The sequence below is a fragment of the Momordica charantia genome, assembly GCF_013281855.1.
Source record: "Momordica charantia cultivar OHB3-1 chromosome 7 unlocalized genomic scaffold, Mcharantia_2.0 BLBB01000007.1, whole genome shotgun sequence".
NCBI classification, from domain to species: Eukaryota; Viridiplantae; Streptophyta; class Magnoliopsida; order Cucurbitales; family Cucurbitaceae; genus Momordica; species Momordica charantia.
In genome coordinates, this window is record NW_028275165.1 from 17,586,718 (window position 1) to 17,610,639 (window position 23,922).

Here is a 23,922-nt window from a genome sequence, read left to right on the forward strand (position 1 = left end):
TAAATCTCGGGACTGAGGATTACACCCGATAATCATGCCGCTAACAGTTGCTCATATCGGACCCGCCGAGCTTCTTGGTAGATCGGACCTTGACCAGGTCGCACCTCGGCCCTTATACTTAGCACCTGTCAATGCTGGAGGTGATAATCTCGGCGGTTCGAGTTGGGCATGACTCATGAGTCATCTTGAAACGTCAATAGTTGTCCTCCACGTGTCCAGGATATTTCCTCCCCCAAACAATGTTTTATAAATATTTAATTGGTACACCCCTTTATAAATATATTACTAAGTACGCGTAAATGATCAAATTTTAAAATTCAAATTCAAATTTCAAAAGTAAAATACTTTGCTCCTTATATATCAATATGGTCCTAGTCATCTTCTAATATTTAACATCAAAATAGGTAAATATAAAAATATGTAATTTTTCGAAAAATAATGAACTGTCAAATTTTCAATAGCAGTCAATGTTATATAAATTCTTAATCATTTTTCATTTCCAAACATGTTATCAAACATATATTCGTAAATACTAAAAAAATATAGAATATTACATAGTTTTTTTATTTAATCTAGATCACCAACCAATAGCACTTTAATATTTTATGTACCTTATTACTTTAGAAGTTTCAATCTAACCACTTACACTCTACTATTTTGAAACTATATCATCTTCCTGCGTAGATATTAAAATTGGAGGATTATGATCCATTTATACGGCATAAAACTAATATCATCGATTAATTCTAATATCAACCCAAAGTTGGATGAACTAACTTGAAATTCTATTAACAGTAAGTTGGAAAATAAAATCCAAACATATTAACTAAATCGTGTATTCTATCTAGGCTACAAGATATCTACGCAGGCTACAAATTAAGGGTTTGTGTATGTATACATAATTATAGTGCAAATTCACATCGATAAATATTTATATCATCACAGTTGGTTAATATAAGTATAATTCAAAATTACATATCTACCACCATTAAAAGTAACATATGATAAAATAACATATTCCACAGATATCAATATGAAGGGTATGTTTGGAAGTAAGTGATCTTAAAAAATAGTATAATTGATTTTCCAAAATCATCATCAAAGTGATATCTCATAAATTAAGTGATTTTAAATTTTTATAAACTCAATTATCATAAAAAAAAAAGTGATATTGACAATGACATGGTCAAAGGTACTCCAAAGCACATCCAAACATAGTTCACTAACACTTATTCATTCCATTAAAATCGGAAGTTCAATATTCCATTTTCTATATTTGATTATATTAAAAAAAAACTCTACCAATCATTAGGCGAGCTAATTTGTTTTTCTTAATACTTACGAGAGTGCAAATATAGATTTTATAGTACAACGGCGTGAACTATCGAACTCACAACCTCTTGATTTCATTTGAGATATATGTCAACTACCGTTTACCTATGTTCACTTTGACGGTGTAAATATAGACTTATATTGTATTTTGTTTTTCGTTTTATTAGCCATATGTTAAACCAACGAATTAAATTTATCCAACCCATCAACTCAAGTTTTTTGGTTGAGTGGTGATCTATTCATTCTTAATATGGTATCAGAGTGAGAGGTCTTGTGGTCGAACCCCTGCGTTGTTGTTCCTCCTCATTTATTATAATTTTCAGATGTTGTTTTTCAAACCCACGAGTGAGGGGAGTCTTAGAATTCATGAATTAAATTTACCCAACCATTTTTGTAATCACCAAGAATTTTCTAATTTTTCAAAAATATCCATAACATTATTTTTTTATTAAGATATAAACATTTCCATCCACGTCACATTTAAAATTTGGTTGTAATGTGAAGTATTGTGCCGTTTGTTATGACATATAAACAACTTAAAACGTTTTTTTTCCAGATATGGTATGTCTATATTCTATTGCACTTTTAAATTGTTTCATTTACAAAAATAGTGAATATATAAAGTACAAATTTAAAGTCTTTATAAAAATAGCTCAAATACGGTTCAAATTTAAATATAATATTAATCACAGTAATAAACTTCATGTTGTTATTATACTATATATTTTGAGGGAAAAAAAGGAAAAGTTACGCCCATGTTTTATAATGGATAATTCATTTGGAATGGATATTTCTTCAAATATATGAAATTTCGAAATTTTGAAATATACAGAAAAAGACAATTTTTTCTTGGATATATTAGGGGAAGATAATTTTATTTTTATAAATGAAATCCTGCTTATTTATGGTTGTTAATAACGGAAAAATCTACCTATTTCCAATAAACCATAGACAAACAATTACCATAAACATAAAATGAGGAACAAGCAACTTTTAAAAGAAAAAAAAACGAGGAACAATAAATAGTAACGTTTAAGAAATGTGTATTAAATGTAGTTTGGTTATGTAAGTTGTGATTTTGACTGGATTTTATTTATTAATTTTAACAGTGGGATTCCAAAGTTTTTGATTGGATTGGTAGATATTTTGTTAGTTTGATTTTTAAGACAATATTAATACCACCATTTAGTGAACTTGGAGAGTCAACTCCAAAATTACAAGTTGAAAGGTTTAATTAAGAGTAAATTTGACTCATGAATTAAGTGAGTATAAAGTCACAAAGATAAACTGATTTTTAGTATATGAATTTCGTTATATAAAATTATTTTCGTAGTTACAATGAGAGACTGTTAAAAATACAGATAAAACGCCAAAACGAGCACGATCCAGCAGTAATTGACATATATCTCCAATCAATTGTGAGTTGGATCCACCTACATGTTGTACTACAAAAAGAAAAATGTACACATAAAATCGAAAGAAAAAACGAAAAAATAAAAAAATTGATACGTAAAAATATAACATGTTTACATTTCTGTAAAAAAAAAAGAAAAACATATGAAATATCTTGATGGTTCTATTTACTATTATAAATTTTATAACATGTTTGATTATTATTATGGATCAAATTTTACCTTTGCATAATTTTGAAACTCCAAATTTGTCTCTAAATAGTTCATCATTTATTAATTCAATTATTCTACCAACCCGAACATCAACAAATTAAAGCACTTATATATTCGATAAAAAAGTCGTTATTTGGAATTTTCACCCCCAAGTCAAATGGAAAAATCCCTATTATTTTTATTCTATATATTATATTATATTTAATTGAATCATGTTAAATTGAAATTAAAATGTTGTCGCGACTCGATACAAAATTTAAAATGGTTTTTCTTTTTTTCCTTTTTTTCCCTGAAGTATTAAAGTTTGTTTATAACACTGGCAATAATATTTAAAACCAAGTCATAAAATCGCTGTCAAATTGTTTTAAAATTTACCAGAAATATCATAATTGCCAAAACGGTCCGTTTTCAATGGTTGGACCTTTCACTGAAGGAGGCTAAACCCAACACGCATCAAAGCTACCTATAACGTACACAAGTTACAATTTCACAAATTAAATGTACACTATAAATTCATAATTTAATTTTTTTCTGCAGAATTAAAATACAATTTTAACTTCTTTTTAGTACAACATATGGGATGAGGGATCGAATTCACGACCTCATCATTGAAGATATATGTCAATTATCGCAGCTCGCTTAGTTTGGGTTAGAATTATTACTCCACTGTTGTCGATTAAAAATAAAATACAAATTTTATTGAGAGGTAATTATTTTTTTATATGTTTAAAATTATTAATTTTTTAAAATAAAATGAAACCATTTAAGCAAAGCAACTCATATTTGTTCTACTCAGAGGAAAAAAAACTATATTTGTTAGTACTAAAATTTTTTAAAGCCATAAGTTAAAATGCATGTACTCAAACTTTTTGTTGGATCAATAAAATAGTAACAAATGAAAGGAAAATAAAAATCTATATTTACCTATGATGTAACAATTTTGTTCCAACTTTTAACTTTGTTAAATTAGTCTTGGAACTAAAAGAAGTGTTGCAATTTTTACGTCAAGGGTAAATAATTGTTGTAACTTTTACTTTATGATAGGTGGTGTGCAGTTCAATGAATTATAAAACATACTCGTAGTCCTAACATGAAATTGATAACATTTAGAGAAAATCTGTACTAAAAGTGAATATTTATTGAAATTTATGGAGGTTTGAAAGTAGATATTTTTTACTTTCGGAAATATGTTTGTTACTTGTACGGATTTTTGCATTAGGTTCAATTTTAGTTGAAATTAGTGCTTTTCTAAACATTTTTACTCTACTTCGTGGTAAAATGAGTGACCGGAAAAAATATGCGAGGTAAAAATTACAATATTTATGGAATAAAATTGAAAATTTACGGTGAAAACTTACTAAAGGTAAAAAATATTATTATTGGCGACATCTTCTCGTCCTCGATCCTGTGGTCTGCCGTCCGTCTGCGCCTCAAAGTCTATCTGTTGAATAACAAGAATTAGGGCAAGAGTGGCAAGGGGTACTATCGTCATTACATATCCCAATCGAGGGGCAAATATGTAAACTACAAGATCAGCGACACGACGGTCTCAAAGAAACCCTAGACGCACTTAGTGGCTATAAATATGCGATAAATCCAACTGCTTGAAGCTCGCTGCTTGCTCCTGCGTGAATTTTAGGCTGCTTCTTTCTTCTGAATTTTCTCTTCAAGTTCTTGCGGGTAAGCCCTCGATTCTTCGCCCTATTTTGTTTCTTCAGTTCAATTTTTCTCTCTTGTTTATGCTTCTCGTTATACTTGTATATGATTTAAGTCTCAAGAATCTCATGTATGTTCATTGATTTGGTTTCGTATGCTTGTTTTGCTTTGTTCTGAGTCAGATCTGTTTGTATGACGGCGGATATTTTCGTAAGTTTATGGATCTTGTTTTGGGTTCGAGTTGATTTATGTTTTTTACATCAATAACTGAAGCATCTAAGTCGTTCGGTAATCGTTGAATCTTTATAGCATACTGTTTTAAGCGATTGCTGGTTTCGTGAAATCTGATGTTTTTAGTCCATGTTATTTCATCGTTGGAGACCGACATCTTTCTGTTTATTTACTAGTTTTCCTTTTAAAGCGTTCTTGTAATGGTTGTGTACTGTGGTTAAAAGTTTTTTTTATACCCTAGTACATGTATGTATATAGCTTTCGTTCTTAATATTTTTGAGATGGTTGTATGTTCCAGGAATGTTAGATTTGTGTTGTACATACTTGTATAACTTTGATGTGGCTGTATTTGTGAGAAATTGCAGTCGATCTGTGTTATTAATCATCATTTGTTGTGCTATATGTTATTATGTGGGAAGAACTAACTCCTCTTGGGTTTTTTTGCAGTTCCATTTGGTTAATATCAAATGGGTAAAGAAAAGGTTCACATCAACATCGTGGTTATTGGCCATGTCGACTCTGGAAAGTCGACCACCACCGGTCACCTTATCTACAAGCTTGGAGGAATTGACAAGCGTGTGATCGAGAGATTCGAGAAGGAAGCTGCTGAGATGAACAAGAGGTCATTCAAGTACGCTTGGGTGCTCGACAAACTTAAGGCAGAGCGTGAACGTGGTATTACCATTGACATTGCTCTCTGGAAGTTTGAGACCACCAAGTACTACTGCACCGTCATTGATGCCCCCGGTCATCGTGACTTTATCAAGAACATGATCACGGGAACTTCACAGGCTGACTGTGCTGTTCTCATTATCGACTCCACAACTGGTGGTTTCGAAGCTGGTATTTCCAAGGATGGACAGACCCGTGAACACGCTCTCCTTGCTTTCACTCTTGGTGTCAAGCAAATGATCTGCTGCTGCAACAAGGTCGATATAACACTCATTTATTTTGATATTTTGTTAATCTTTCACGTCTTATATTCTTATGTGCCATAGTTGATAACATAAATTGATTAATCAGCATATGTTTAAATAACCTGCCCAAACCATCATCCATAATCTGATTAAGGGTCACAATTATAGTGGAGATGCAATGTTGTGGTTCTTTATTAGAATCAATGGACGTTAATTGTTTATTTTCCCGACTATGATCTGTGGCAACTTTCTTAGATGAAAAGTTCTGATGTCTTGTGGAGAGATGGCCATTTGTTTTGATTCCTTCCCAGGAATCATTGGGGGTTCAAATCCCCCTCTCTTATCACACATGATGTACACCCTTTTCTTTTTGTAAACCGAAGTTGCATATTGTTTAATGTTCCTACAATTGTTTATTGTTTTCTTCATGTTCTAGTTCTGATTCTTTCCAATTGGTGAATTCAAATTCTGAATTGTTTGTGCTTTTTTATGTGGGCTTATCAATGCAGATGGATGCTACCACTCCTAAATACTCAAAGGCAAGGTACGATGAAATCGTCAAGGAAGTCTCTTCCTACTTGAAGAAGGTCGGATACAACCCAGAGAAGATCGCCTTCGTTCCCATCTCTGGTTTTGAGGGTGACAACATGATTGAGAGGTCCACCAACCTCGACTGGTACAAGGGACCAACCCTTCTTGAAGCTCTTGACTTGATCACCGAGCCCAAGAGGCCCTCGGACAAGCCCCTCCGTCTTCCACTCCAGGACGTTTACAAGATTGGGGGTATTGGTACCGTCCCTGTCGGTCGTGTTGAAACCGGTGTCCTGAAGCCTGGTATGGTCGTCACCTTCGGCCCAACTGGACTCACCACTGAAGTTAAGTCTGTTGAAATGCACCACGAGTCTCTCCCTGAGGCCCTTCCCGGTGACAATGTTGGTTTCAACGTGAAGAACGTTGCTGTCAAGGATATTAAGCGAGGGTTTGTCGCCTCCAACTCTAAGGATGACCCAGCCAAGGAGGCTGCCAACTTCACATCCCAGGTTATCATCATGAACCACCCTGGCCAGATTGGTAACGGTTATGCCCCTGTCCTGGATTGCCACACCTCCCACATTGCCGTGAAGTTCGCCGAGATCCTCACCAAGATCGATCGTCGTTCTGGTAAGGAGCTCGAGAAGGAGCCCAAGTTCTTGAAGAACGGTGATGCCGGTATGGTTAAGATGATTCCCACCAAGCCTATGGTGGTCGAGACCTTCTCTCAATACCCACCATTGGGTCGTTTTGCGGTACGGGACATGCGTCAAACCGTTGCGGTGGGTGTGATCAAGAGTGTGGAGAAGAAGGACCCAACCGGAGCCAAGGTGACCAAGTCCGCCGCCAAGAAGAAATAAGAGAGCCAGCCAACAACCAGCCAAACCCTGCGTTTTGAGTCATTGAGAGAAGGTTTTAAAGAAGACTTTTGGTTTTTGCTAGTTGTGAGTTGGCTTTTTACTTTGTATAGAGCGGCTCTACTCGGTAGAAGGTTTTTAATTATTTAGTCTTATTATGCGTCTGGTTTTGTGCTATTTTCATCTTCTTATGGTCTGTTGTCGTTATTTTTGAGTCATTTGAGACATTAAAATTGTTGGATAATTGAGGTTTAAATGTTTTATTTTTCAGTTAATTGCGCGTATTCTCATTGCCTTTTTTAACTTTTTATTTTTTTACTGCAATTGAATGGCGGTGGAAAAGGTAAGAAATAAGAATTCTCTCTATCTTAAATATTGCCGTATGCATAATTATCTGTTTGGAAAAAAAATTATTTTTTTATAAATGAAAAATTTGACTTCCCATTGGTAGAGTTAGAAAGAAAGTAGAAAATTTAATGAAAAAATTCTAGAAATTAGAATGGGAAAAGATAAAATGTGTAGACAAGAAAATTTGAAAAGAGATAAAGTAGTGTGAGTCAAAAGTCGAAAAATTACAGATTTTGAAGGATAAAGAAAAAAGATGCAAAATTTTTAATGATAAAGAAAAAAATTATGAGAGATGATTGGAATGGAGAATAAAGCAGAGAATATAATAGAGAATTGAGTCATGAATCATGTTTATAGTATATATATATAACTTTTTAGGGTGTGGTGATTTTGGCACATTCTAAAATAAAATATAATATTTGAGTCCTCGTTCTAAAATATAATATTTATATCTGGCGAGGATTTATAAGTAATTTTTTAAAAATTTAAAATTATTTAAGTGATTATCAAGCAATCAAATTATTCAGATTCAATCTACGGTGATTTTTGACAATATATATAAAATCAGTTTTTAGAATGATTATTGTTTTAATTTTCAAAATTGTATTTCTATTCTACTTATTTTCACCATAAATTTTAAGATTTTCTTTCTTTTATAAATTTTTTATCCTTCTTTAATTTTATTTATATTTAATTTTGTTTATTCGCTACAAGTTTTGTAATCTCGTTCTAAATTCTTAGTTCTCTTTGAGATTTTTGTTTTTTAAAATTCTTTTTTCAACTTCTCTATAAATTTTAAATATTAATAATTCAAAATAAAATTTTAATTATTTAAAAATCGTATGCAGCCAAACGTTAAAATAAATCAATTGTGCTAAAATTATTTCCAACCCGACTACAAAACTAGAGTGAAAATTTCATACAATAATTTCTTATTACTACCAGTCGAAATCGATCAACCATATGTTAGTAAATTATATAGTTAATTAGGCTTTGACAACAAATAAGCCAATAAGTGTGTGGAAAGTATACTCAATTACATATCAGTGAAATTGAGATCTCAAAATTTCAATCGACATCGACATTTAAAACAGTGATGAACTGAACTATGATTGCTCTGAAAAATTTAAGACCCATAATATATAGAAAAGTATTTTATAAGACACCATGCTAGTGTCAAACCCCTTTCATCCTTAATTATGTAGGCACCATCAACTGAACCAAAATTCCACAACATCACCCCCTTAAATGAAATATAAATCAATAAACGAAAAATAAAGAATCTGTTCGATAATACTCATGTTTCTTGATTATTGTTTCTCATTTTATGTATTCTATTTTCTCCTTTTCAATTAAAAATTGAAAAGAACCATGTTTGTTAATGACTTATTTTTTGTTCTTAGGGAAAAAAATATGTCAGGTAATAATTTATTGTTTCTCTAGAACTTTAGAATAAAATTCTATATGAAAATTATTTTTAAAAATTAAATGTTACAAATTTTTAGTATGATTTATTTTTGAAATGATAAATTAATATTTTTATTTACATTTTGAATAAAAATTAGAAATAAAAACAAAGAAACAAAGAAGAATTTTTTTTTGTTGTTTCCAAAATTCCTATATAATTTGGAAAACTTTTATTAAAAAAAAAATTACCATCGAATGATTTTCTCTTAGCATTCAAAATATATATTTTTTCCTCTTTTACCCAAACTGCCCTAAATTTTAGTTTGGAAGGACTGTTATTTTATTTTATTTTTTCATATTTTCATTTAATAAAAAGGGAAATTTTTGTTAAAAACTTGAAACCAAAAATTTCCCCAATTTCTCAATTGGATTAATTAATTCATATCTCAAAGTCTCAACCTCTCTTTCTTCTCCCTCTTCTGTTCTCAGAGTCCGAAAGAAAGAAAGAAATAAGCAATTCCGATTCCGATTCCGATGGTTTCTTGAGGCTTTTCCAGTAGCTCCACTGGAAGGACGATGACGCCGAGGCGCCGTGACTTCTTGAACTCGAAGATCGTCTTCCGTTCTCCACTGATTCATGGAACGCGGCAAAGCCCCTTCTTCTTCTTCTTCTCCTTCAGAGTCCAGCAGAATTTCGGATCCGGAAAATGCGAAGGTCGTTGAATGGGAGGACTTCGAGCAGGAGCTTGCCAGGCTGTGGAGTCTCTCTTCGGCACTCGAGGAAGCCAAGCACCAGAAGGAAACTCTAAAGCAGAAGCTCGACTCCCTAATTCAGGTTTTGGTTGATTTAATTCAATATTGGCGACTGTATTCAATTCAATTGAGGTATTAGGATCTATTTAGCGTCTGAGTGATGCTGGAGAAGTAGAATGTGAGAAACGAGCATTGTTTTGTTTATGCCGCGGGGGAACTAATGCATACTGGACGGGGCCTAGGGTTTTAGACTTTTTTGTTCATGTTATTGGTGTTTAATTGCACTTCAGGAAGCTAATAAGTGAATTTTTTTTAGAGAACGGTTAAATAGATGACCGTTGGCCTTCTCGATTTGGTTTTGGCGCTTGTCTTTTTGGGGGAGTTGGATTCTGAATGATTTAGTTAAGAATTTTGCCTGTGACTGAGTGATCCCAAGCCTTGTAGATAAGTCTATGGATTTTCGGTTGTCATTTGGTTGGCAGGTCGATTCTGAGTCTGTTAGTCGATCAAATGAGCTTGCAGAAATGGTAGAGAAACTTGAAGCGAGGAAACGTTTTGTGGAGAATTTGTCAATGCGTTCTAAACTTGCATCGGAGGATGTTAAGAAACAAGAGGAGAGTCTTAGCGTGGAAGTTAGATCACTTTTGGTTGCGGGGACTGCTTTGTCTAAAGCTAGGAAGCGATTGCAGGTAATTATATTCAACATGATAAGAAACCACTACATAAATTTCATTAATATTTGCAAGAAGTATGTTGGGTTCACCTGAAATGTGTAATCATATGTAGAAAACTCATGCCGGTGAAAAGAACCATAACACACATTCACGTAAAACTACCTTATAGTGAGAGGCTCCAACTTGTCAATAACATAAAAAGGATAATCACGAAGGTACCTTTTGGTAACCATTTTGTTTTTAGTTTTCTGTTTTGAAAATTATGCTAGTTCTTCACAATTTTTTTAAAGTAAGTTTTCACTTTTCTTAAAAACACATTTGAATTATTAACCAAATTTCAACCATCATAGTTTGGCCCAGTGGTCAGTAAGGGCCAATAGTAAAGGGCTTTGAGGAGATGAGTTCAAACTATAGTGGCCACCTACCTAGGGTTTACTATTTTACGAGTTATCTTGACAACCAAATGTAGTAGGATCAGGTGGTTGTCCGTGAGATTTGGTTGTCAAAACAAAAATTTGAAAACTACTTTTTTTAGTTTTCAAAATTTAGCTTATATTTTGAAAACGTTTTCAAAAAGTAGATAGCATAGAAAAGAAATACCGTGAACGTAGTGTTTACAGGCTTATTTTAAAAAAAAAAAAGAAAAAAAGGGTTGTAAAACGGGGCGTAAAGTTTTTAATATTTGAAAATCATAGAGATGGATTTTTAACATATATCATCCCACACCTTAATCTCCCTAAAATGACAGCATGTATAAGATTAGGAATTTTTGTAGAATTTGTTTTTCTTTTTCTTCTCAATTTAAGAATGAGAAGAAAAAGAAAACCCTGTAGATACTAAATGTGGATGTGATGCCTCTGGCAGAAAAAAACCCTCAGTTACTAATATGTCCTATCAGCTCAAACTGAATGTAAATTTGTGAATTCTATGTTCTAGGCATTGTTGAGGATTGAAAATATTTATAGTATTTTTTTCTTTTGTTTTTCATTTCTTCCGGTTGTATATAAATTTGTCTTAGGCTTCCCCACAAACTTATAAAAGTAAACAAATAAAGTTATTGGAGCACTCTGTCTTCGGCACTCTACTAACTAGGTAACTGGCATGATGTCATCATTCCATATCTTTGACAGGAATCAAATAGACTACTCACTGGAGAAGAAGGCTATGATCGTCTAAAAAGCTTGCAGAAGATGCTGAGAAGAAGGCAGCAATATATGATTTCACAAGTTTCATTTCTCTATCCTGTAAAAATTTCAACCGGACCTGCTAGGGATCAGGAGCTTGAATCATTTCCTAACACTAGTAGATTAGGTATATGCTAGTAAGTCTGAGACATTCAATAATTCTTCGTATACGAGACTTAGTTTGATCCAGGTATTGCAAGATAGTCAGAGGAATTATTTTCAGTAGAGTAGCGACATTATTAACCCAGCTATTGGAAAATTTTTATGAATTAACATTCTATCTCCAGGAATTTGCGATATGTCTGCCTATTTTTTTTATAAGAATTCAATTATCTGTTCAATTTGATTCTACTATCCATGAAGCAAGACCTATCAATTTTTTACCAGTACCAAGCAAATATCAATTGTGTTAAGCCTGCCTCAAGTGATACCTTTCTGTATATAGGATGCATCATATGCTAGATAGATTGTATTTTATCTGTAGATATTAGTGTTTCCCTCTTTACAGAATTTTCCTTTCTCGTGTTAGATTTCGTTTGTTCGTGCCTTTTGATTTTGTTCTGTTCTACCAGGGAATTCTTCTGGTTCTAAACCTGTCAATCATGGATCCTTGACGATATTAGGTCTAAATCTGAATGTGCTTCCATTTAAAAAAATGAGCTTTTTCAGTGATAAGAAAGAGACTCAGAGGTCTGCAACTGCCCTTGGATATGTTGCTCATGTATGTTCTCTCTTATCTTGGTTATCTGCTATAAATGTTGGATTGACTTTTCTACCCTCTGGTCTGCAAATAGTATTGAATGTAATTGTTCTGGCATTTGTATTGGTTCGGTTACAGAATACTATGATTTGATTATGGTTAACCTTTAAAGTTTGATGCTAGGTTGAGACTAGAGTCAATAATGTAAAATATAACACACTATACTGTGTTTTCTGCAGGCTGTTTCCCTCATATCTTCATATCTAAAAGTTCCTTTACGCTACCCTTTGCACATGGGTGGATCTCATTCCTACATTTGTGACTACGCGCCTTCAATAGAACCCTCGTCATCTGTTTCCTTATCCACCTCACTACCTGTCACAAATATGAAACATGTCGAGTTCCCTCTCTTTTTAGATGGACAAGATACAACGAGAGCTGCTTACGCCGTATTTTTGTTAAACAAGGTGTAGTTTCCTTCATTTATGATGACTTGATTTTGTAATTTATTAGGTTGTCAAATAATTAGTTGGTTTCTCATGCAAAAGATGGTCACACCACTGCTCTTCAGTTCTCTATAGAAACCATTCTTATTTCAAGCATTTCAAGTGTACCCTTGTTAGTTGTTGCAGCTTTTTGATTCCTAGTCATTCCAGCTTAAAAACTAGAATCTCGATTTTATTTTTGCGGAGACAAGCAACATCGTGTTAATCTTTTGAGCTACTACTTGTGTGATGGTATTCACCTGTCCATCTATTGCAGGACTTGGAGCAACTTCTAAACTTCATTGGTATGAAGAGTTTGGGCCCACGCCACATATTGGCTAACTTGAAGGAGCTTCTGAGGATCATTCAATCTGCAGATTATATTGATACGTGATCCAAATTTTTCAATGAAGAAGTTAGGTTTGTAGATTGAACAAATTTGTAAATGGATCAGCTGCACATTCTTATACAGGTGCGAATTCTTCAACCTTACTTGAACAGGATCTGTTCCATAGGTTGTACCTCTGTATCCTTGAGTTCTAAAAGTATACAGGTGCGAATTCTATTTTTCGTTAGAGCACCTTTATCATATGCATTGTTAGTTGCTGATTCTGATATACAAAGTTGAAACATATAGTTTAGTTTGTCATCTTGATATTACTGAGGAAAAATGATATTGAAACACATAAATGAGAGGATTTGAGGACGACCATCTAGCAATATCCTCTTTGTTGATAGTTGAAATTATAATCTATCAATTAGCATAATGTTTCATTGTGTCCGTGATCCGTACACACTCTAATCTCTAGAAAGACTTCCCTCAGCCTCTTGAATTTTTTAGAAAGTTAGAATTTCAGGACTCGTCTGGTAATATTTCTGTTTTTTGTTTCTCATTCTTTATTTTGTTAAGAAACTTAAGTATTGGAAAACTATTTATGTTTATCGTTTTTTTGTTTTTTCTTTCTGTAGAAATATTCTCAAAATTATATAGAAATTTTAACAAAAACAAGTTTCTTATTTCATGTTTCCGTTTTCAATTTGTTATAAAATCTAAATAATTTTTTTTTTTTTTTTAATCAAACAGGCCTTAGTTATTAGTTATGAAGGGCTCTTGGTAACATTCATTGTTTCTCATTTCTTATAAGTAAAAAATGATAAGATACCGTTTTATTTATGTTTGAGAAAAAACCGAAAAAATGAATAACGTGATTTTGTTATTTTCGAAACTTTTATACAGATTTCACGATATTTCTCAGGAATGGATAATGAGAAATAGGAACCATTATCAAATGCCTATATTTCTCGAAAATATAAATGAGGGACAATAAACAAACCATGAAGCCTAACTTTCTTATTTTATCTAAAATTAGAACTAAGGATTTTATAGAAAAAATTGCTAAAAATTATCATGACTTGCGAAGCTTTCTTTTATAAAGTTGAATTGGAAATAAATTATCATGACTTGCTAAAAATTATCGTGATTGCCAACGAAAAAATCTACTATTAATTTAAGAAAATCTGTAAATAGATTGTCAATTTTGAAATTGGTCTTCGTTTAAAGAGCGTAAACTAACAAAATGATGGAAAATGAGGGCAAACGAAGCAGATGACTCAGATGAAGACTATATTTACAATGTTATACAATTATCCTATATAAAATCTGAACAAAAAAGAAAAAAAAATACAAATTCCTAATTAAATAAACTCCCTAAAGTACAATTAATTCAAAGCTGAGAAAATAAATATGCACTGAGATCTTCATCTACCGCGTCTTCTGCCAAAGCTTAAAAATTCTCAACACTAATCCTTAAAGCTAAGCTGGTAACTGAAGCTTGACGTTGTTCTTCCAGCTGGGAAGCATCAGTTAAAATGGAGTCAATGCAGGAAAATTATCAAGAATTGAGGGCGCGGACACATATTTATATACAAGGAATGTAAAATTAAAGTGTTGAATTTACCTTATGATGTAGTAGTAAAAGAAATCGGCATACAGCAATGTTTGCACGAGACCCGCTATCCAAGCTGCAAGAGTGGATTCGTTTAATAATTAGTAGCTAATTCGGTTCCTTGGTTAAGGTATATATTTCTTCTTTCCTTATGGATGCACCACACGTGTGTGCAAGAGGGTGCGTGCGAGAGTGTGTGGGAGAGGGAGAGCAACGTACTTATCCATCGAATGAAGTCTGGCTCGGTGAAGTAGCGATAGATCCAATTCAGTATGTACAATGCACGGTACGCGCTGAAAAGAGAAGCAAAGAGAAGACGAACATATGATATGATATAACCTCTAAATATCAAAATTTTTACATTTTTCCACTGGAAAGCTTTCCATACATCAAGTCTCAAACCTATGAATGAATCCTGACAATTTGACCAAGCCAGCACAAAATTTGAATCAAGGAGAAAAACAATACCCCAACTAAACTAGGTCAAATATATGTTTTAGGTTCTGATCTGTAATGTTTTGAGTGTTATTTTCCATATATTCCCTGTTGTTTTAAAAGTTTCAACCAAGTCCTTTATCTTTTGATTTTTAATATCGGTGAATGTTAAAATTGGTTGATGATAAACTTATGTAAGTATGTGACATGATACTTTGACAGAAATTTAGAAGAGGAGTTTTAAGCCATCTAACCGAAGAGAAGAACTAACTTCATGGAGAATGGAGGAATTATAAACTTTCCTATTTTAAGTGACCTGATTCATCTAAATTTCTACCTAGACTGATGGTACGATACCATTTAAGCTTATCATCAGCCAATTTTAATATTCACCAACAGGAAAATAATCGAAAATGTTAAAAATTAAGGCCTTGATTCAAAAAACACCAAAACATTAGTAACCGTTTGGTATGAACATAATCTGCAGATAAATTTGACATTAAGCATGTCACGAAACATGAAGGTAAGAGACAAGAATAAGATGTAGCTTACGCTTACAGATGAAATACAAATCTCTGGCCTAGAATCCCTCAAAACCATACACAACTAAAATAAAATATAATGTACCCAAGAAGATACTGAGATAAGACTTTGGAAATGGAGAGTTACCCAAGAAGGAAGACGTATTGTCCCGTTAAGTTGTCGATATTTCTTGTCCTTTGTAGCAACACCAACTGAGGAAGTATGGCAACGGCTTCAAGATATAGGGAAAACGTCCACATCACCTACCCATTTGCATTCATTAAGGACATAGAACATGGAAAGAAGAAAAAAAACGACACAAAGCTCGTATATAATGTGAACATTAACACAGTACAGTTACAGTAACACGTTTAACAGCATGAGGAAGGCTATCAGCAAAAGGACTTAATTATAAGTTGTAAAATGAATGATTAAGAAGAGACAGAAGAAAAAGGACCAGAATATTTACCTCTTTGAATGAAAACCTATCATTAATAACTAGTGCCAACAGCAGACAAGGCAATACGAGAAATTGATAGCAAAAGGTATCCTGATCCTTGTCGTAAGATCTGCGCACGACTTTGTGACGTCGCATGTACCAAACAATGGAGAGAGAACTCGCCAGGAAAATTAATTTCATTATAGTATTGTATACTGATACAAATCTACCAAATATGTCCAAATAGCGAGTAAGGAAAACCAGGGCATAAAGTTCTTGAGTCTTCAAAGAAATGCCTGCAGAATCAATTACCAAATTCAGACATCATAATGCTTGTAGACATGCAGAGACACAACAAACTGAGTAGTTCGATGATCAAAAAAATGATAGCAGAAAATCCAAAGATAACAAACTGGCTCGATATTCACACAAATTTATATTCTAATTCCATGAATCAAAGATATTTGTTATTGCCTGTGTGGTTGTGCCAGCTAACCCACATAACTAGATAACTAGATTCACAAGACACAAACAACTACTTGACCTTACAATATTTGGTTGTCAAAAAATTAGGTGACTATGGGATTTGAACACATTTCCCAAAGTTCCTTTACCTTTTTCATTTGTCACAAGGACCACTAAACCAACTCGTGGTGGTTCCATCCATCAAAGACAAAGATTTCATAAATCAAAGAGATCTCGTCCCAGTTGCACCTGAGCTCGTGTAATTTGTAAAATTGGATGTGGTTATAGAAACTTGGCCTTACGTGACTTTGAGTTTATGATTTGTAAAAGTTAGTATATAGTATAAAATGTGGGTTCATAAGCCCCGAACATAAACTAGGTCACTAGGGTTTTTTATTTTTTTGATATCTGTCCAAGCAGGCTTACTTACGAGGCAACCACCTGACCCTATAATGTTTAATGTCAATAAGAATTAATTCCTAAGGCAGGTGGCTCACTAGAGTTCTTAAGCTGAGTCATGACCTAAACACCCTTAAAAAGCAATCTAAACCTTTATTTTTTTCTTTACTTTACCAATAATCACGCTTTTGAAAAAGAAACCTCAGTTATATTGGGCGCTACCCAAGCTGCTATAACTCGAATCAAATTACCAAGAGAAACAGAAAATCAGAACAAACCAGAATTCGAAAACCCTTCGGATTCAATTCTCCAAATTCCACTCTCATTCAACTCAATGAGAACCAATAAAACATAATGCCCAATCGTATGAACAATTCAGGAGAGAGTTCACAAAGTTATCGAGCGATCAAACTGTGCCAAAGCCTAATTAAAATTACTTAAAAAAAACCCCAAAATTAGAGATAGAAGACGAACCAGCGCAAGACTTGATGGTATGAATCTTGAGGAGTAGAACCAGAATGCTGGCCAAATGGGTCATATCCCCGGCCAATCTGAAGATATTCATCTTCTTCGTCTTCTTCTAAATTTTCCCGCTCGGAAAATTCTGATTTTCTAGGCGCTCGAATCGGCCGGAAAATAAACTTGTTGGATCGATTTCGCAATTTCCCAGAACCCTAATTCATCCAAAAATCAACAAAATCTTCAGAAGAAAAGTTAATCCGAAGAGTTGCAGTTGCTGGCGTTTTCCATGTTGGATTTCCGATTTAGGGCCACCGAGGTATTTTAGAAGGAAAAGAAATATTAGATTTTTAGTTCCCAAAATTTAGGGGACAAAACCATTTTTTACCCCTAAATTTGGTAAACCGTATAAATTTTTATCATACATTTTTTATTTTATCAAAATGAAAACTAAATTTAGATGAATGTTACTTTTTTTTTACTCTCTACTCATTCATCAACTAATTTTAACAAAACATAATATTAAAAGCTCCAAAAACTTATTACCATTAAATAATTTCGTTATAATTTATAAATTTTTTTAAAAAAGTCGTTTATTATTATTTTTGTCTAAATTCTATTATATTTATGTACTAAAAAAAACTAAATATATACCCAATAAAAATGTTAAATATTTTAGATTATAAGGATTCATCCAATACAAATTTAAAAGTTGATTACCAAACTCTTATTTTCATTTATGGTAACTGTTCTGATAATTTGATAAATTTGGTAAACTTATTTCATTGAATTGAAACCAAATTTAGAAGAATGTTACCTTCTACTCTTTGTTCAAGGCCAAATCACAACCTAATTTTAACAAAATACAATATAAAAAATTCCAAAAACTTATTATCATTATCATGATAATTTTGTCAAACCCTACAAATTTAAAAGAAAATTCACTTTAATATCAAATTTATCTCAATTTACTAAATATATGTTTATAATATATTTGATAGAGAACGTCAAGATGATGAGACTAAACCTAGAAAACTAAAAAAAAAGTTTTGAATGTACAAAATGAAACCTACATAATATAAAAATTAGTTAAAATACTGTTCGAACATATACTTTCAATTTAAGTTCTTGTACTTTCAAAAGGTTCATTTACTTTCTATATTTTTAACTTTAGTTCATATTAATTCTTATATCTTCAAAATATTCATTTGGATCTTTTCAAAAATTGAACACAAATTCTACGCATAATAAAAATTATTTATATAAAATTAGTGTAATTTTGAAATTGTGACAGGAAAAATGAGATAAAAAATAAAACTAGTAATTTTTTAAAGTTCAGACATCAAAATATTATTTTAAGAGTACAAAAATTAAAATAAACTAAAGCTGAAAATATAAGACCTTTTAACCTTAAAAATATTTGAGATTAAAAGGATTTATCTTATGCAAATTTCCAAACACATTTTCATTTATGGTAACCGTTCTGGTAATTAATTTTTCTTTTCAATTTGTGTTTTTTTTCGTGTATAAAAAATTTGGAAATGCGAGTGCTTGCTCGAGGTGATTCCATTGCTGTACCATGTAATAATTCATCAAAACTATAATAAATGGAAGTCGGCGTTATAGAATAAAGGAAAAGTAACAAAATCGCTGGCATCGGTGCATTTTGGCAATCTGTCGGCCTCGAATTTGGAGCTATGGAGTCAATTTACTTTCCCCAAACGGAATCCATTCGCATGAAAAGGAAATTTGATGTCATCTCCTTTGTCGCGATCGCTCCTTGGCCTCACATGGCAGCTGCAGTATGTTTGTTCCTTTTCCCCCTTCGATTTGATACTTATTTTCGTGTCATTTCTTATTTGAATCCCTTTCCCTCTCATTTTCCCTCCTCCCAGTGCTTAATTTTCATCTGGGTTGTGAAAATAGTCGAACCAGGCAAATGGGTCTCTTCCCATTTGCCCTTATTTTGACCTCTTCGCTCTTTGTTTCGACGTTTTATTCGGTCCATGGAGGAATTCCGACCACCATTGAAGGGCCGTTTAAGCCTGTAACTGTCCCGCTTGACAAGAGCTTCCGGGGGAAGGCCGAGGACTTGCCGGAAACCGATCCTCGAGTCCAGAAGATTGGCGGGCGGTTTCAGCCGGAGCAAATCTCTGTTTCTCTCTCGGCAAATTATGACTCCGTTTGGATTTCTTGGATTACAGGTTTCTGCTATTTCTTCTCGTTGATCAATTTGAATATGGCAATTCGATTACTGTCTTTGTGAACTTGCTTTTGTAACTTGTTGGCACAATTTCTCGATTGAAATTGCTTTTTCTTGCTCGAATTAGCAACTTTCCCTGTCATGAGACTGAAATGTGAGAGATTACTTAGTAGCTAATCTTAAGCTCTGGAAATTCTAGCTGAACTGACTATGTATGTTAACTGTTTGACAAAATGCGTAAAAGACACCCCTCATGACAAAAGCTCGAATTGGAGAGATCATTTAGTGTTTGGCAAGGCTATAACAATGTGGCTGATGGTTTTATACGCTGTTAAATATATCAGAGATTGAAAATTGTATTACGGAGATGCATCGGGTGGTTATTAGGGGCAGGTGCATATTATTAATTTTCTTCGAATTGATTCTTCTGTCACGAAGTTTGACAAGTTTTGATCGGAAGGTTGCATGTTTTTGCGCGTATGACTCATAAATCTCCCTTTGGCTCAATTCAGTAAGATTCGATTGATGTGCAGGGGACTTCCAAATTGGAGATAACATTCAACCGTTAGATCCCAAAAGTGTCGCGAGTATTGTTGTGTATGGAAAGTTCAGAACGCCAATGACTAACCAAGCCAAGGGTTACTCTCTTATCTACAATCAACTTTATCCCTTTGAAGGCCTCAAGAATTACACTTCTGGAATTATACACCATGTTCGCCTAACGGGTATGATCAATTCAAATTTGCAATGCGCTCAGAACCTTGTAGGCTTGTACATCTTTCCAAACATAGCCGGCTTCACCCATTAGAGGATTGGGTTCGTTTGTTATTTTGCTGATTTTTTGTTTAGCAGGAAAATCTTCCTGGTTTTTGCTGATTATTTTAAGAATCGACTGTTTAACTGCAGGATTGGAACCTGATACTTTGTACCAATATCAGTGTGGAGACCCTTCAGTTGCAGAAGAAACGAGTGATGTGTATTATTTCAGCACAATGCCTGTTTCAGGGCCTAAGAGTTATCCTAATAGAATAGCGGTGGTTGGGGATTTGGGTCTTACGTACAACACTACATCAACAGTTGATCATATTTTGAGTAACCATCCTGACCTTGTTCTACTGGTTGGGGATGTAAGTTATGCCAACTTATATCTTACGAATGGCACCGGCTCTGATTGTTACTCTTGTTCCTTTCCTGAAACTCCTATTCATGAAACTTACCAGCCTCGTTGGGATTACTGGGGAAGGTGTGTCAGGTTTCCCCTGTTTTCTTTCTTTCTTTATTTTAAAACTTGAAACTTACTTATCTTGCTAACTTGTTGAGTATTCGAATGTTTCGGTATTGTTAGAATAAATTCTGTAACCTTAGTTTATGTTTGTCATATCTTTTTTCGATGTTTGACAAAGAAAAGAAAAGAATTTATAACTGCTACATCTATGATTCATTATATAACATAGTAATGCCTCCTATGCAAAATGTATGTACATTTTTTCTGCGTGAATGCAAATCTGCATCCTAATGACTTAATACTATTCTAGCTTATTAGTTAGTTAGTTTAGTTAATTATCATGTTTGGTTAAGTTGTATATATATCAGAATGTTGTATTCATTATTTAATTAATTTGAATATCATTACATCAAGATTCTGTTACTATTACTTTCAGTCTTTCACTTGGTTTATTATGCCTAACTTTGCCAAAAGACTATTTGCTTTTAGATCTCTCTCTATCTCCCCCTCTTCCTCTTCTTGGTCACTAACATATTCATACTCGAAGCTTGTTGAAAAAACATGGGAAGGTCGGTTTTAGGAAATGATCTCTCACAGCTTTTCATTATCAGGTACATGCAGCCTCTAGTGTCCAAAGTTCCATTAATGGTGGTGGAAGGGAACCATGAGATAGAACTACAAGCTGGAAATCAAACATTTGCGGCTTATAGTTCCCGATTTGCATTCCCATCCGAAGAGAGTAACTCGTGTTCGACATTTTACTACTCTTTCAATGCAGGTGGCATTCATTTCATAATGCTTGGTGCCTACATTTCATATGACAGAACAGGTGAATCCATAGCCTGCCTTTTCTTTTCACAATCTTTTAGATTAGGAAACGGAATTTTTGCCGACAGATGACAATTGCTGAATGTGTGATTTGTTTTTTTTGCCCGGTTCAGGTGACCAGTACAAATGGCTTGAGCAAGACCTGGCTAAAGTTGACAGGAAAGTTACTCCATGGTTGGTAGCTACATGGCACTCCCCTTGGTATAGCACCTACACTGCCCATTACAGAGAAGCAGAATGCATGAGAGTGGCAATGGAAGACTTGCTCTACAAGTATAAAGTCGACATAGTCTTCAATGGCCATGTATGTCCCCTTTATATCGTCATTTTACTCATTGCGACTAAAATGTGTATTTCTAGATAACACAACTTATCAACAGAATTTTTTATTTCACTCTTATCATTTAGAGGGAATTTGGAATGACTTTTGAGTATAGTAAAATACTTCTATTAGCACTTATCGAAAAGCACTTTAGGATGGGTTTTATAATTTTCAAAATCACATTTTACTATGCAACCAAACTCTATGAGAAATCAGAAAGGTTGTTTAATTGCATAGATTATGATTCACAGTCACTTTTGGCGTACCTTTTAGATTTTTGAAAAAACACTTTTATTACCAAACATGGTAGAGTTAAAAAAAAAGTACTTTTAGTAAGCTAAAATCATTTAAAATCAATATAAGTTAGTAATTCTTCCGAAAGCGTTTAAAAAATCTTTTTATTGAAAAAGCATTTTTTTCCCATCCCAAACACAATTCTTTGGTGACCTGTTATGTTTTTACTATTCAATTTTGTTTCAGATTCTCATTCTCTCTCTCTCTAAACCATAAGTTCCTGATTATAAAATCATAAGCATGTGGTGCAAGCATCTAATAGGCCAATTGAGATTCTCTGCAACTAGCTGCAAATGGCTCTTTTACAGGCTCTTTTTCTGTGTACAAGTTAAGTAAATAAAAAGGATTTGAATGGTTAATTGCATATTTGGTTTTTCTATTTGTTTCCGCCACATACACAAGTTTGTTAATATTTCTTCTGATTGGGGAATAAATTTATGATCAGGTTCATGCCTATGAGAGGTCAAATAGAGTATATAACTACACTTTGGATCCTTGCGGTCCTGTCTACATAACGGTAGGTGATGGAGGTAACCGAGAGAAGATGGCGATTGATCATGCTGATGAACCTGGAAACTGCCCGGAGCCATCCTCGACACCGGATGAATTCATGGGCGGCTTCTGTGCATTCAATTTCACATCTGGCCCAGCTAAAGGAAAGTTCTGCTGGGATCAGCAACCTGATTACAGTGCATATCGTGAAAGTAGTTTCGGCCATGGCATTTTGGAGGTTCGCCTTCTCTCTCTCCCTCTCTTTTAGACGCCCGAGATCTAATGGTATGTGCTTGAGGCACTGCTTCAATGTTCTACCGACTCTAAAATCAACTATTGAAGGTCAATAAGCGCCACCAAAAACACATAAAATAAGCTCTTTCTCTTGAAACCTGCATTGTATCTCCAGATTTTGGAGGATTAAAATCTTATACGCTCTCCCTTTGTTCGGGTTGGGTGCGATGTTTGAATTGCTGGAACTGAAGAGTATTCTTTGCAGGTGAGAAACGAAACTCATGCTCTGTGGACTTGGCACCGAAACCAGGACTCATACGAATCGGTTGGGGATATACTTTATATCGTACGACAACCGGAGATTTGTCTAGTAGAAAAGAAGGTATACATATACAGGCATGGAAAACAAGAAGAAATGTGACATTATAAGCATGGTATATACTCTTAGGAGAACTCCTGCTGTTCTAAATAGTGCTATATAGATTTTTTTTCCTCCGTTTTCTAAAGTCTTTCTGTTCTTATTTAGATGAACTCAGCCAACAGTCTGGAGAACAGACAGAATGGAGATGGGGAAACTAATTGAGGAGGTTAAGCATTGGGTTTGTATTCTTCTGAAACTCCTCCAATTTTAATGCTCCTAAATAACCAATTTTCTTGAGGCATTAGATAAATGAGGATGTGATTTTAGCATTCCAAATTTGGCCCGGTTTAAATCCTATTTTGATCCTTCAGCTTTCAATCTTATTTCATTTTAGTCCCGACTTTTCGTCCCTTTTATTTTAATCTCTAAATCATATTAGTCCTCGTGGTTGATCTTCTAATAAATTATTTAATAGGAATCTAATATAGAAACATCTTTTGTAAAACAAATTTGAGTTCTTATTAAATGATTAATGAGGAGTTGACGATAAAAATTAAAATAATTTTTACATAAAATTTAAAAAAAACCAACCAAAACA

The 23,922-nt window shown here is 33.6% G+C and overlaps 4 protein-coding genes across 6 annotated transcripts; 3 read left to right on the forward strand and 1 right to left on the reverse strand.

The window, feature by feature from the left end:
• The first annotated feature begins 4,478 nt into the window (after positions 1 to 4,478).
• LOC111009637 (elongation factor 1-alpha) lies at positions 4,479 to 7,424 on the forward strand. Its single transcript, XM_022282780.2, has 3 exons — positions 4,479 to 4,637; positions 5,292 to 5,773; positions 6,271 to 7,424. The coding sequence occupies exons 2-3, from the start codon at positions 5,312 to 5,314 to the stop codon at positions 7,150 to 7,152; spliced, it is 1,344 nt and encodes a 447-aa protein (XP_022138472.1). The 5' UTR covers positions 4,479 to 4,637; positions 5,292 to 5,311; the 3' UTR covers positions 7,153 to 7,424.
• A 1,894-nt stretch (positions 7,425 to 9,318) lies between these two features.
• On the forward strand, positions 9,319 to 13,289 carry LOC111009884 (UV radiation resistance-associated protein). 2 transcript variants are annotated; one of them, XM_022283117.2, is made up of 6 exons: positions 9,323 to 9,739; positions 10,140 to 10,346; positions 11,462 to 11,642; positions 12,088 to 12,236; positions 12,455 to 12,682; positions 12,978 to 13,289. In XM_022283117.2, the coding sequence occupies exons 1-6, from the start codon at positions 9,542 to 9,544 to the stop codon at positions 13,092 to 13,094; spliced, it is 1,080 nt and encodes a 359-aa protein (XP_022138809.1). In that variant the 5' UTR covers positions 9,323 to 9,541; the 3' UTR covers positions 13,095 to 13,289. The 2 variants fall into 2 exon arrangements, with proteins under 2 accessions (XP_087982951.1, XP_022138809.1); XM_088126825.1 differs by lacking the exon at positions 10,140 to 10,346 and having other exon boundaries at positions 9,319 to 9,739.
• A 999-nt stretch (positions 13,290 to 14,288) lies between these two features.
• LOC111009929 (ER lumen protein-retaining receptor) lies at positions 14,289 to 17,708 on the reverse strand. The gene is made up of 6 exons (XM_022283173.1): positions 17,381 to 17,708; positions 16,073 to 16,338; positions 15,751 to 15,866; positions 14,866 to 14,939; positions 14,659 to 14,722; positions 14,289 to 14,550 (listed from the first exon to the last, which is right to left on the reverse strand). The coding sequence occupies exons 1-6, from the start codon at positions 17,469 to 17,471 to the stop codon at positions 14,514 to 14,516; spliced, it is 648 nt and encodes a 215-aa protein (XP_022138865.1). The 5' UTR covers positions 17,472 to 17,708; the 3' UTR covers positions 14,289 to 14,513.
• Positions 17,709 to 19,005: 1,297 nt separating this feature from the next.
• On the forward strand, positions 19,006 to 23,702 carry LOC111009826 (purple acid phosphatase 15). Of its 2 annotated transcripts, none has more exons than XM_022283041.2 (8): positions 19,006 to 19,569; positions 20,102 to 20,293; positions 20,475 to 20,811; positions 21,405 to 21,622; positions 21,735 to 21,925; positions 22,683 to 22,967; positions 23,229 to 23,345; positions 23,490 to 23,702. In XM_022283041.2, the coding sequence occupies exons 1-8, from the start codon at positions 19,305 to 19,307 to the stop codon at positions 23,544 to 23,546; spliced, it is 1,662 nt and encodes a 553-aa protein (XP_022138733.1). In that variant the 5' UTR covers positions 19,006 to 19,304; the 3' UTR covers positions 23,547 to 23,702. The 2 variants fall into 2 exon arrangements, with proteins under 2 accessions (XP_022138733.1, XP_022138734.1); XM_022283042.2 differs by having other exon boundaries at positions 19,009 to 19,569; positions 23,229 to 23,397.
• Positions 23,703 to 23,922: the final 220 nt, after the last annotated feature.

What these genes read in the sequence shown, in the direction of transcription:
- LOC111009884 (XM_022283117.2), top strand. Translation starts at nt 9,542, where the DNA reads ATGGAACGCGGCAAAGCCCCTTCTTCTTCTTCTTCTCCTTCAGAGTCC. An exon ending in CCCTTGGATATGTTGCTCAT is followed by an intron (nt 12,237 to 12,454) that starts GTATGTTCTCTC and finishes TGTTTTCTGCAG; the next exon opens with GCTGTTTCCCTCATATCTTC. An exon ending in CCGTATTTTTGTTAAACAAG is followed by an intron (nt 12,683 to 12,977) that starts GTGTAGTTTCCT and finishes CATCTATTGCAG; the next exon opens with GACTTGGAGCAACTTCTAAA.
- LOC111009929 (XM_022283173.1), bottom strand. Translation starts at nt 17,471, where the DNA reads ATGAATATCTTCAGATTGGCCGGGGATATGACCCATTTGGCCAGCATT. An exon ending in CAATACGTCTTCCTTCTTGG is followed by an intron (nt 14,940 to 15,750) that starts GTAACTCTCCAT and finishes TTCTCTTTTCAG; the next exon opens with CGCGTACCGTGCATTGTACA. An exon ending in TTTTACTACTACATCATAAG is followed by an intron (nt 14,551 to 14,658) that starts GTAAATTCAACA and finishes GATGCTTCCCAG; the next exon opens with CTGGAAGAACAACGTCAAGC.
- LOC111009826 (XM_022283041.2), top strand. Translation starts at nt 19,305, where the DNA reads ATGGGTCTCTTCCCATTTGCCCTTATTTTGACCTCTTCGCTCTTTGTT. An exon ending in CGTTGGGATTACTGGGGAAG is followed by an intron (nt 20,812 to 21,404) that starts GTGTGTCAGGTT and finishes TTTCATTATCAG; the next exon opens with GTACATGCAGCCTCTAGTGT. An exon ending in TTTGTCTAGTAGAAAAGAAG is followed by an intron (nt 23,346 to 23,489) that starts GTATACATATAC and finishes GTTCTTATTTAG; the next exon opens with ATGAACTCAGCCAACAGTCT.
- LOC111009637 (XM_022282780.2), top strand. Translation starts at nt 5,312, where the DNA reads ATGGGTAAAGAAAAGGTTCACATCAACATCGTGGTTATTGGCCATGTC. An exon ending in TGATCTGCTGCTGCAACAAG is followed by an intron (nt 5,774 to 6,270) that starts GTCGATATAACA and finishes TTATCAATGCAG; the next exon opens with ATGGATGCTACCACTCCTAA.